Source organism: Ovis canadensis, chromosome 13, assembly GCF_042477335.2.
Source record: "Ovis canadensis isolate MfBH-ARS-UI-01 breed Bighorn chromosome 13, ARS-UI_OviCan_v2, whole genome shotgun sequence".
In the NCBI taxonomy this organism is placed as follows: domain Eukaryota; kingdom Metazoa; phylum Chordata; class Mammalia; order Artiodactyla; family Bovidae; genus Ovis; species Ovis canadensis.
In genome coordinates, this window is record NC_091257.1 from 34,351,988 (window position 1) to 34,365,018 (window position 13,031).

At 44.2% G+C, this 13,031-nt stretch overlaps 1 protein-coding gene across 6 annotated transcripts in view; it reads left to right on the forward strand.

The window, feature by feature from the left end:
• NRP1 (neuropilin 1) overlaps positions 1-13,031 on the forward strand; it is a 146,731-nt gene that overhangs the window by 67,695 nt on the left and 66,005 nt on the right. For all 6 annotated transcript variants that reach the window (XM_069547378.1, XM_069547379.1, XM_069547377.1 and 3 more), the window contains 2 exons: positions 5,451-5,606; positions 7,711-7,877. In XM_069547378.1, the coding sequence (XP_069403479.1) occupies positions 5,451-5,606; positions 7,711-7,877 (323 nt within the window). The remainder of the gene's footprint in view (positions 1-5,450; positions 5,607-7,710; positions 7,878-13,031) is intronic.

Genomic DNA, 13,031 nt, shown 5'->3' on the forward strand with positions numbered 1-13,031 from the left:
AAAATAACCTTCTAAAATATAAATATACAGTATCAGTGATATAAATATGAAATATCAGTGATAGAAACCTTCCAAAATATAAATGACATAAATTGTGCTAATTCTTCTTTCTGGGGAAAAGTTGCAAAATCCAGATATTCTCCACTAAAAGGTTTACTTTAAGAAAAATAGACTTGGCTGATCTTGTACCTGTTTAAAATGATCCCCTTTTGTGTTTATTTATTCAAAAAAACCCTTATTTTAATAGTACCTCTTTATAGTAGATTGTTGCCTATTTTTCCTCATAAAAAGGTGGCAGAAAGCCAAATTGTCTGATTCTAAGGTAGAGTTCTGATTAGTGGGAAGAATACAAAGAATGGGGTTTTGCCGTTTCCTCTTTGAAGCAGCACAAATACAGTGCTGCCTTCACACCTGAGAAGCAACGGTCATCGTAGGCCTGCTCTCCCTGCAGAGAGAGCTCGATGCCTGTGTTTTAAATTCTCCAGGCATCCCATTTTTGAATTATACTTCTGTTCTGGGGACAGCTGGCATTCATCGCCTTACTCTTTGGCTCCACCATAACAGAACTAGGGAACCCAAGAGCTGCGATCATGTAAATCCACAAATGAGCACACACATAAGACGGATCAGGGTCCTGCAGCCGCTCCAGCTCAGATCAATATTGCATTAGCTTGCTAGGCTAAGGTCTCGCTGTTGTTCAGGAAAATTCAATACTTCTTTGTATTATAGTCGAAAAAGCCTTTCACTCTCCAGTCTTGAGGGTTCCTAAAGAGAGCTGCATGCTGGTGTCCGGGGGCGATGTTCAGAAGGACAGAAGGCAGATTTACCAGGCATGTCTTCAACATTATAAACCAGTGAGTCATGGAGACTCTCTAAATTATGAGTCTGCACTAGACAAGTTCTCTTCTGTTTGCTCTTTCAAAGAGACCCCCTTTCCCGCCATCCCCAGGGGAATTGGGTGATGGTGGAGGGGAGGGGAGACAGCCAGAGCTGGCAGTGGGGAGGGGAATGGGGATGACTGCAAGCTTCCCTTGTGTGCTCGTATTCCTGGTAATGTCAGTGGCTTTGGCAAGTCAAGAACGACCTCAAGGATTAAGGCTGTAAAAGTTTGCCCACAAACATAAGAAAAGGAAAGTTATGAAACCACAACAATGGAATTTAAATGAGGGGAAAGAGTGAGGGAAGATGAATAGACTCTCAGTTTAGTTCAGTTCAGTTGCTCAGTCGTGTCCGACTCTGCGACTCCATGGACTGCAGCACACCAAGCTTCCCTGTCCATCACCAACTCTCGGAGCTTGTTTAAACTCATGTCCCTCCAGTCGGTGATGCCATCCAACCATCTCATCCTTTGTTGACCCCTTCTCCCGCCTTCGATCTTTCCCAGCATCAGGATCTTTTCCAAGGAGCGGATCAGGTGGCCAAAGTATTGGAATTGCAGCTTCAATATCAGTCTTTCCAATGAATATTCAGGACTGATTTCCTTAAGGATGGACTGGTTGGATCTCCTTGCAGTCCAAGGGACTCTCAAGAGTCTTCTCCAACACCACAGTTCAAAAGCATCAATTCGTCGGCGCTCAGCTTTCTTTATAGTCCAACTCTCACGTCCATACATGACTACTGGAAAAACCATAGCTTTGACTAGATAGACCTTTGTTAGCAAAGTAATGTCTCTGCTTTTTAATATGCTGTCTAGGTTGGTCATAGCTTTTCTTCCAAGGAGCAAGCATCTTTTAATTTCACAGCTGCAGTGATTTTGGAGCCCCCCCCAAATAAAATCTGGCACTGTTTCCATTGTTTCCCCATCTATTTGCCATGAAGTGATGGGATTGGTTGCCATGATCTTAGTTTTTTGAATGTTGAGTTTTAAGCCACTTTTCACTCTCCTCTTCCACTTTCATCAAGAGGCTCTTCCGTTCCTCTTCACTTTCTCCCATAAGGGTGGTGTCATCTGTGTATCTGAGGTTACTGATATTTCTCCCGTCAATCTTGATTCCAGCTTCTGCTTCATCTAGCCCAGCATTTCGCATGATGTACTCTTCACATAAGTGAAATAAGCAGGGTGACAATATACAGCCTTGATGTACTCCTTTCCCAATTTGGAACCAATCCGTTGTTCCATGTCCAGTTCTAACTGTTGCTTCTTGACCTGCATACAGTTCTCAGGACGCAGGTCAGGTGGTCTGGTATTCCCATTTTCCACAGTTTGTTGTGATCCATACAGTCAAAGGCTTTGGCATAGTCAATAAAGTGGAAGTAGATATTTAGACTCTCAGTTCAGTTCAGTTCAGTGGCTCAGTTGTGTCCAACTCTTTGCGACCCCATGAATTGCAGCATGCCAGGCCTCCCTGTCCATCACCAACTCCCAGAGTTCACCCAAACTCATGTCCATCCAGTCGGTGATGCCATCCAGCCATCTCATCCTTTGTCGTCCCCTTCTCCTCCTGCCCCCAATCCTTCCCAGCATCAGAGTCTTTTCCAATGAGTCAGCTCTTCTCATGAGGTGGCCAAAGTACTGGAGCTTCAGCTTTAGCATCATTCCTTCCAAAGAAATCCCAGGACTGATCTCCTTTAGAATGGATTGGTTGGATCTTCTTGCAGTCCAAGGGACTCTCAAGTCTTCTCCAACACCACGGTTCAAAAGCATCAATTCTTCAGCGCTCAGCCTTCTTCACAGTCCAACTTTCACATCCATACATGACCACTGAAGAAACCATAGCCTTGACTAGACGGACCTTTGTTGGCAATGTAATGTCTCTGCTTTTTAATATGCTATCTAGGTTGGTCATAACTTTCCTTCCAAAGAGTGTCTTTTAATTTCATGGCTGCAGTCACCATCTGCAATGATTTTGGAGCCCAAAAAAATAGTCTGCCACTGTTTCCACTGTTTCCCCATCTATTTCCCATGAAGTGATGGGACCAGATGCCATGATCTTCGTTTTCTGAATGTTGAGCTTTAAGCCAACTTTTTCACTCTCCTCTTTCACTTTCATCAAGAGGCTTTTTAGTTCCTCTTCACTTTCTGCCATAAGGGTGGTGTCATCTGCATATCTGAGGTTATTGATATTTCTCCCGGCAACCTTGATTCCAGCTTGTGTTTCTTCCAGCCCAGTGTTTCTCATGATGTACTCTGCATATAAGTTAAATAAGCAGGGTGACAATATACAGCCTTGACATACTTCTTTTCCTATTTGGAACCAGTCTGTTGTTCCATGTTCAGTTCTAACTGTTGCTTCCTGACCTGCATATAGGTTTCTCAAGAGGCAGATCAGGTGGTCTGGTATTCCCATCTCTTTCAGAGTTTTCCACAGTTTATTGTGATCCACACAGTCAAAGGCTTTGGCATAGTCAAGAAAGCAGAAATAGATGTTTTTCTGGAACTCTCTTCCTTTTTCCATGATCCAGCCTCCCATTAAGACTGCAGACCAGAAATGGGATTCCTTTTGAGGAAGGCAGAGAGTCTATGAGTCTATGGCTCTAGTGAGATATTTTCACGTGTATGTTTCTGGCAGCTTTGCACCCCACAGGGGAAGGGGAAAGTGTTGAATTGGTGACAGGGCCACATTCAGAATGAAGAAAGCCTGGCCAAGAGATAGCACTTGGGGTAAGAGAATGTGAGGCCAGGATTAAACCTGGAGAGAAACAAAAATCAGTGAGAGTTTCCTCTGAGAGGCTGTCTTCTGCCAACTGGGAAACTTGATACCATGACCTCCCCCCACCATTCTGCAGAGCCCCACTCTCCAGGACTCTGTGGTGCCCTTTGAATCATCTGTATCCATCACCTAAATGAGGAGCCTCCTTGTCTTCTTCATAATACAATGGTTGACACACACAAATATTTGGGTGCTGGAGAGTGAAGGATGACAGAATTTGGCAGATCCATTACTTTGGGCGCATGGAGAAGTTAGCTATTCAAACTTAGCATTTTGCACTAATTCAAATAGTCGACCACTTTGGTTTAGTTTTTTTTTTCTTTTCTTTTCTTTCCTTTCCTTTTATTTTTTAAAGATGGTTGGCCAGGAACTAAAAACCTGTTAGCCCAGGGTTTGATCATTCTGTAAAGCAGGGTGTTCAGACAGCCACTGGCCAGGAACTCAGCAGGCACGTGGGGCTCCAGGTAGGCCAGATCTTATGGGGTGTGCTTTCTCGATCACACATGAAGCTTCTCCCAGCCCTCACCAGCCACCTTCTGCATCTAAGTGGCACACACTGGCCTTGCAACCCCGCACCCCTGCCCACGACCCATCCCTCCAGAGAAAAGTCCACCTACCATGCCTCCTTGAACAAAGCAATAACTCTTAGTTGAAATGCACAGAACCATGGATTTCTTGGAGGGGGAAATGGTCTATACCAGATTGTCCTTCTAAGCCCAAACCATCTGATATGTTTTTACCGTATGTGTGATGAAAAAAATTCTAGAGGAAAAGGAGGGGTTTTTGTTTTTTGTTTTGGTCTTGCTGCTGATCTATACAGGGAAATGAAAAGATTCTCCAAGCCCAGAGGGCTTCTGCACTGTCCATAAAGCAACTTACAGTTCCTGAATTGCCACAGTTGGTGTGAAAGCACTTCAACAAAGGACTGGCCAGTTTAAGCCAAATAACAGTTTGACTCTATCACAAGTTCGTCAGTGTCCCCAGTCTTTCTCTGCCTCTGTTACTGCCCGTTTCCTGGTGTGCAGTCAGATGGCTGATTTGGGTCCTCTCTTGTCCACTGGACATGAGTGCCATGCAGTCACCTCTCTGAGGTTTGGGATATGAAAAACAGAAGTCAGAAAGATGCATTTTTCCTCTGTTTTGATTACAGTTTGCTAGTATGTATACTGATATCTATAGTTTGTAAATTTGCTAATTATTACAATTATTGGTCTTCAGATATATCACCCACTGTCACTTGTCTAAGTCTGTGATGTTTATCATAATGAGGCTCCAGGACTGAAAGAGGAAGAAAGTGGGGGTTACCCAGGGTGGGGTCAGACCTTGGTTCTGCTCTGTTGCCAGGACCTCTCTGTTCCAGGACTTTTCCTAGGATCCCCTCCTAGGTTGGGGGCAGGGACAACAGGCAACTCCAAGAACCCTCTCTGGGTGATCACAGCCTGGCGGAGTTGCTGGGCGCTGGACGGTGTGTACCATGTGGTCCTGGAGATAAATGCCAGGGTGCACTTGGCAGCTCAAATCTCCTTTACAGTCGAAGCCAGTATCTCGATTTTGTTCCTGAAAACAGTCCTGCTCACTGGGGAATGTGGTTACGCCTGTCATTGCCCTTCTGAGCACACTTGAAATCCTCCACAAACCTGATCCAGTATGTTCACTGCAAACCAATTAGCCAGGGAAGGCTTGCTTTGGGTAAGAAAACACTTCTGGGTTCCACTGGGACCCATGTCTGCAAATGGTTTTGCTGGCATGAGCTGCAGCAGAAAAGGTGTTTTCACAGTCTCTGCATTTCTCCCTCTGCAGTTGGTCCCCACATTGGGCGATACTGTGGGCAGAAGACACCAGGTCGAATCCTCTCGTCGTCCGGCATCCTGTCCATGGTGTTCTACACGGACAGTGCTATAGCCAAAGAAGGCTTCTCGGCAAACTACAGTGTCCTGCAGAGTAGTGTTTCAGAAGGTCAGTATTGATGCCTCTTGCAAAGCCCTGCCTTAAGTATTCTCTGCTCTTCCTCCTCACAGACCTGCAGCTCTATGAAACACTAAAGACGTGTTTTGTGAGTTGGAGTGCCAAGTGTTTCTCTTTCTTTTTAAAATGGTTTTTATGAATATCAACAGAAAGAACTATTTGGGGTGCTTTCTTAAGAAAATTATGTGTGAGAAGGCTGCTTGTAAACCTCTGAAATTATGTGAGAAAAATTGGGAAATGCCAAAACTGCACCTAGAAACAATGAAATATGACCAGACCACCTACCTGGCACCCTCCAGTGTGTGTTGGATTGAGAGTCTGGGAAGCACAGGTATTGATCTCTAATAATAAGGACCAGTCAGTATCAACATAGTTCATTGATGGGCAGGCAGGTAGAATGGGTGGTGTGTGGTAGTTTGGTTTGGAGAGACCCTGACAGAAGCTGTTTTTGTCTTTCTTACATGAATGAAAGTGGATATTCATGTAAAAGAAGTATGTTTCAATTTCTGTGATTACTTTCCATAAAAGAAAAAAGAAGTAATATGGTTTTGTATCTTATTAAAATGCTTGACTAACTCAGTCCTTGCTCAAAAGTCGATGTGGTCTCCAGCTCTTTTAAAGGCCTGAGGGAGGAAACCTGAAGAGCAATGAATGATTTGGGTTTCATCAGTTTTGGCTGCTGCTGCTGCCGCTGAGTCGCTGCAGTCATGTCCGACTCAGTGCGGCCCCAGAGACGGCAGCCCACCAGGCTCCCCCGCCCCTGGGACTCTCCAGGCAACAACACTGCAGTGGGTTGCCACTTCCTTCTCCAAGGCGTGAAAGTGAAGTCGCTCAGTCGTGTCTGACTCTTGGCAACCCCATGGACTACAGTCCACCAGGCTCCTCCGTCCATGGGATTTTCCAGGCAAGAGTACTGGAGTGGGGTGCCATTGCCTTCTCCAGTTTTAGCTGCTAGGTTATCACGTAGCATAGGGAAAAGGCAGGTGAGTTTGGAGACCTCTTTTACAGATATGCTCATGTCTTTTCTATCAGATCTTACTAGAAAAGGAAAAAAGCCAATTAAACTTCAAAATCTTCTTTGTACTTAATTTATTTGGTTAATTCATTCATGTATTTTTGTGCCTATTTTATATTCCAAATAACAAATCTAAAGCTTAAAAGTGTGAAACCAGTGAAAGAAAATCTTGTATGCCATAAAACATTATTAATTATGCTGGAAAATACAGAAAATGTAGAAGTTTCATTGGTTGAGGTTTTTCTGGATGGCTGAAAGCCTTCTCTTTAATCTCTGAAGGGTTTTTTTGTTGTTGTTGTTTTTTTTGCACTTTGGTACTTTGAATTCACGTTTTCCTGAACTTAATTATTCACTTCCCAATATCATAGTTCATATTTCATTTTTTGTAGAGTATATGAGGCCTAATGGAATATATGTATTTATGATTCATGGACATTATTGTGAATGTTACTGTTTATGCTGTAAAACTGTGGTGGTCTTTGGGACCCTATGATACTACAGTTTACCCCTGATGGGTACTCTTGTATATTAATAAGATAAACTAGTGGTGTTATTAACTATGGCCAGGTCAGGGCAGGGGAATAACACAGGGGAGTTTGAGAGAGGAGGCCTGAGCGCCAGTGTTAAGGAATCTGAGAGACAGAGAGAGAGTTAAGTTCTACTCAGCACACCAGATAGGAGCTGTAAATAGACAAAGAGTCTTTTTCACTTTTATTAGGTCTTAGAGGAAATAGTAAAATTTTATTTAAATATAACTCTATGTGTATGCATATGACATATCTGTATATGCTAACTTTGAAAGTAAATCAGAATATCCATCATTTCCTAAAAAGTCTCTAATAATATTTATGTCACCCTAAGCCCCAAGTATGAGATCTTTATAGCCTTGATTTGAAGAATTCTTGCTGCGAAAATGCACATATCAGTGCTACAATCCAATAAGCCCCTTGCTGTCATCTTTTGTAAGATTTTGTGTGAACATCAAAATGAAGTTTTTAATTTTCCAGATCAAAAAAGAAAATATGCATCTTAGGTTCCCCTGCATTTTCCTGACTTTGGACCATTGCTTTTTCCCTTCAGACTTCAAATGTATGGAAGCTCTGGGCATGGAATCTGGAGAGATCCACTCTGACCAGATCACAGCTTCTTCCCAGTACAGCACCAACTGGTCTGCTGAACGCTCCCGCCTCCACTATCCTGAGAATGGGTGGACCCCGGGAGAGGATTCCTACAGAGAGTGGATCCAGGTATGTGGCTTCTGGATTGTCTACAACGGTTGTTGAAAAAAATGTGCCATCATGAGACCTTCCAACCAGAAGGGCAAGGGGACACCAAATGTAATTACTCAGCAGAATTCATAGGATCAGAGAAAAGCCCAGGTGATTTCCCTGAAAACCCATTTAGCTTCTCGGATACTTGCATATGACTCAACAGAATCTGAGCACAGATGTCTCACTTGGGTAACAACTCAAAGATACGAATTTTTTTTCCCAACAGCTACACATTTTCTATTGATGTGCTTCCTACTTCAACAGATTTTTATTTCCTTAATGAAATATCTTAACTGTACTTGCAGGTGTGCATGAAGTCATTGTTTGATAAAGTGTTTGGTTTGCTTGTTTGCTCAGGGTAGAAGAAGAGAAGAATGAGGTTGAGGTTTACTTTCTCACACTGGTGTCCATGTAGCATGTGCCCAGAAAGTGGTTTGACAGCGGGTCTTGGTGTCTGGATTTCGTACAGGCGCACACATATGAAATGCACACATCTCCGTCCTTAGTAGTGATGCTGGTTCTGCTTCCCCACTTTGATACTCCCTGCTTGCCTTCACCCTTCCACCCTCCACAGACTCCCCTCCTCTGCACCCCCACCTGGGCTTGTCTCCCAGCTCATCCCTGGCCTCACTCCCAAAGTCTAAACTTGCCCAACCTTGATGTCTGGATACTCTCACCCAAGGCCTGATATTCAGGTTCTTGACTTTTTCACCCATTGTCAAATCAAACATCATATCTGGCTGTGTGGGTTCAACTGTGGGCAAATTATTCAACATTTTTTGCTGAAGGATCCAGACTTCCTTTTCAGGAGTGTAGGCAGAGCCTGTCTTGCACTCATTTCAAGATATATAAAAATGACTAATTCCCAGGGAGAGTTCCTAAGTAAGAAAAAATACCAGGATGATTAATCCCCTCCTTTCTACATCTACGGCTGTTTCAGTCTTTTGAGCACAAATACCAGATTTTGTTTTACTTTGGAAAGGTCAATATTAGTTTAACATACACTTAAAGTGAAATGGCCTATTTCAGGAGGCTGAACTCACACTAACCTCAAAATGATAACACTGAGAAATGTGTAGAGGGTGAGAAAAGAAGAGGCTGTTACCTTGGGATCACTGAATCCAGCTCTAGATGAAGTCAGAAATGAAATGAACTTGCCTACGTCAAAAGAGCTCTTGGAGATTTCCCCCCGGCCCCCGACCAGTAAGCAATTCAGTGTGATTGACTTGCCTTCAGAGGGGTGCTTACGTTTTGCAGAGCTAAGCAAGTTTGCATGGTAATATAGTTGTCTTCTTGGTGACGTGGAGAAAACTCAATAATTTAGAGATGGTAGTCTTGCATGAGTTTGGAAAATGCAATGGTAGCAATTCGTCTGGGCAAGGAATTCTGTGTCAGTAGAAGCGTAGAGACAGAATGGACTCTCACAAAACATTTGTCAGTGGGATAGAGTTTACATCTCTCTTAGGAGTCAGGTGCCATTTAAGATGGCCCCAGAAGAAAAATCTCAAATGGTTCAGCTCTCTATCAAAGTATGGTTTAGATATGCTAAGTAACCAAAACCCCCCAGGTAAGAAGGTTTACCTCTTGCCAATAGTATCCCCCGCATCTCTGGTTGGCGTGCCTGTGTACGTGCTAAGTCAATTCAGTCGTGTCCAACTCTTTGTGACCCTGTGGACTGTAGCCCGCAAGGCTCCTTTGTCCTTGGGATTTCCCAGGCAAGAATACTGGAGTGGGTTGCCATTTCCTTCTCCAAGGGATCTTCCCCAGGGATCAAATCTGGGTCTCCTGTGTCTCCTTCATTCACAGGTGAATTCTTTACCACTGAGCCACCAGGGAAGCCCTCTCTGGTCGGTGTGTGTGGGGGTGAGGGGAGGGGTGGGGAACGGGAGCAGTCTGTCCCACATCTTCTCACACCAGAACTTAGTTGGAGGGAAAAGTCATCATCCAGAACCTGTCACCAAAAGGCGGGGAGCATGGCCAAGCAGGCTGGCTTCTGACACTCTGTCCAGGAGTGCTTCACCACGTTCATTGCCAGAGTGCCTCCCAGGACCACACTTAACTTCTGATGGGCAGCAAGGGAGGGAGGGAGAACAGATAGAAGTATTTGGTGCCAGCACAAATGACACGTATCATTCACGGGATAGTTGCCATGTACGGAGTGTTTACTCTGTGCCCGGAATTCAGCTGGGTGCTTGACACATTTTTATTTAATCCTCATAGCAACCCTGTGATGGAGGTCTAGTTATCGTGCTTCATCTTCGTCCTTGCTTCCTATACATTCAGGTGTATCCTGTGAGGCATCGGTCTCCTTTTGTACTTTTCCTCGTGCTGAGAAGGCTCACGTGGGATGGGTTTGGGGGTGTCCTGTTTCTAAACTGAGAATGTGGGGCCTTTGCTCGTCCATCCCTTTGGGAGGTAAATGTCAACGACAGTTCACCTGGAAGGAAAATGATCGTTATCTCCTACCGGGGAGGGAGGGTGGCGAGGAGCTCAGCAAGTTCATTGCCATGCTAGATGCGGCTGTGTACATAGTGGGGGATCTTATCATCCACCCATCACCTAATTATGAATAATTTCATGTGTTTCCAGCTTTTCTGAAACTCCTTAGAAGAAGTGGGCTGGTTGCTTTCACTTGGTGGATGGCTAATAAATTAAGCCACAAGCACAGCGTAAGGGAGACCTGCCCCCCCACCCCCAGAGGACCCTCCGCACGGGACAGTCCCATTTGTATGCACAGCAGAATGCGGATGGAATTTGTTTTCTTTTTCTTTTTGTACCCCACTAAACATGTTGCTGTAGCAACAAGGACAAACACTTGCATGTGTTAAATTAATAAGGCAGCCCTGGAACCTGACTCTCCCTCAAGACAGGAACAGTCTTTGGTTCAATTGTTTTCTTTAGGAAATTACCGGAGTGACATAAAAAAACAATGCGTCGTTAACCGCCGGTGTGGATGTCCTCTGTGGTGCTTCCTGTGGGATCTGTTGTCTGGCAGAAAGCTTAAGAACCTGGCAAGGGGCTGTGTAGTGAGGAGGAGCATGAAGGGAAGTCCCGACTTGGACATTTTCACGTGGTCACATCCTGGTCTGAAGGCCGTTTGGTATCCTGAGAGGCAAAAACCTCCTCTTGTCGATTGCAGAGTTAATCACTCTGTGAGCGTTGACCTTTTTTTCCCCCAGAGTATTCCTTTCTGGTCTGTATCCTAGAACTACTAATCTTACTATTCTATTCATTTCATCTTTATCTTCTTTTTGTTTCTGGTTAAGCAGTCAAGGATTCCGAGGAATCAGTGTATCAGTGGTGCTATAAAAAATTCTTAATTTTCAAGCACATCCTTTGAGTCCAAGCCATTAACCTCGCTGACACTGAGTTTTATTTTCCTATAAAATAAAGGTAACCTAAGCTTTCCAGGTGGCTCAGCAGTCAAGTATTCACCTCCAATGCAGGAGCCATGGGAGACGTGGGTTTGAGATCCCTGGGTTGGGAAGATCCTCCCTGGAGGATGGCATGGCAACGCACTCCAGAATTCTTGCCTTTAGAATTCCGTGGACAGAGGAGCCCGGCAGAAAGCTTAAGAACCCAGCAAGGGGCTGTGTAGTGAGGAGGAGCATGAAGGGAAGTCCCGACTTGGACATTTTCATGTGGTCACATGCAGCCTGCCATGGAGTGGTGAGCTACATACAGTCCATGGGTTGCAAAGAGTCAGACACAACTGAAGTGACTTAGCACTCTTGCACAAAGGTAACATAGCCTTCCTCGTTCAAGCTCTGGCAGTCTTGCCAGAGACAGTGGATCTCGGAGAAAGGCAGGCTCAGATTTTTCTTTTCACATCTGCAAACTAAGTGCATAGAATATGTGCCTGATCAGAAGACATGTTATCCTAAATCCTAGTATAGCCATTCACACACAAAGCAGAATTTAATTCGTTAATTATTTCGATGTTTTATTAATGATGGTGTTCACCGTGCTGTAAACAGATTTGTCCTTCTAGCTTTAATTAAAGCTCCTGGGAGCGCTTTCCTCAAAACAACTGTGACTTTTCCCTGATTAAAATGCCAGGAGACAAGAGAAGAAAAAAAAAGCCAAGAGACATAATGCCTGGATGGAGTATGAACTTTGTTGATCCGAAGAAATAAAAATGGCACTAGGGACTAATCGATTACTTACTACACCTTCTAATGACTTTAGAAATAGAATTACTTGACACACCAACTCAAGCTGAAACTCTGCGTGTCTCCAAATTTGGTAGCATTGTCTTTTGTTGGGGGGGTGGGGGGGGCGGGGATTGGTGCTAGATTATTCATGCCCTCACTTATTCCAGAGGAGCAGAAAGCAGCTGGCTTCTAAACCACGTCCTGCCTGGTTTGGTCCCTCAGCCCTATTATGGATTAATCCCATAGAAGAGAGAACTCTCTGAGAAGACCCTCTGTAGCTGTAAGAATCCGTCAGCAAGCCCCGTCTCTGTTTACTACATTTTCTGGTTCATTCCAAGGGATGAGGAGAAGGAAAGTTCCAGAAGAGAGGAACTCATGCTAACCCCTCCAGGAGCTTGTTCCCATATTTTCCTTTTGCCTTATATGCATTTTCCTTGGATAATATTCCACATTTTCTAACTGAAGGAACTTTGAAAAGTGACACCAATAACCAAAGACCTTGGTGTAAGGAGATGAGCTGAACTGAGTCAAAACACACCTACAACCCCTACCCCCTGCCACACACACACACATTCAGGGTTCACTCACTCACAGCCACAGCTCTGGGGTTGAAGAAAGTGTGTGCCCTCATTCAAGCTGGTCAGATCCAAGCGACCCTGAGGTTTCTTGGAGAATTTTAAAATTCATTTTTAAGACACATTCTAACAACAAAACCTTATTATGTTTCTATAGCATTTTCCCTGTCTAAAAGCCTCTTTTCAGACACTAAGACTAAGACATCCCATCTTAGTCTTAAAGTATAAGTGAAGTGGACCAGAGGTGTTTTTTAATCTGCATTTTCTCATGAGAAAGCTCAAGCTCAGAGAGGTTAAATGTTTCCTCAAGTCCCGATTTGGGGAATGCTACAACCTGTGGGGAGAGTCAGCCTCATACAGCCAAAGAGGACCTCCTTCCTCGGACCTGGGACTTGAGTCTC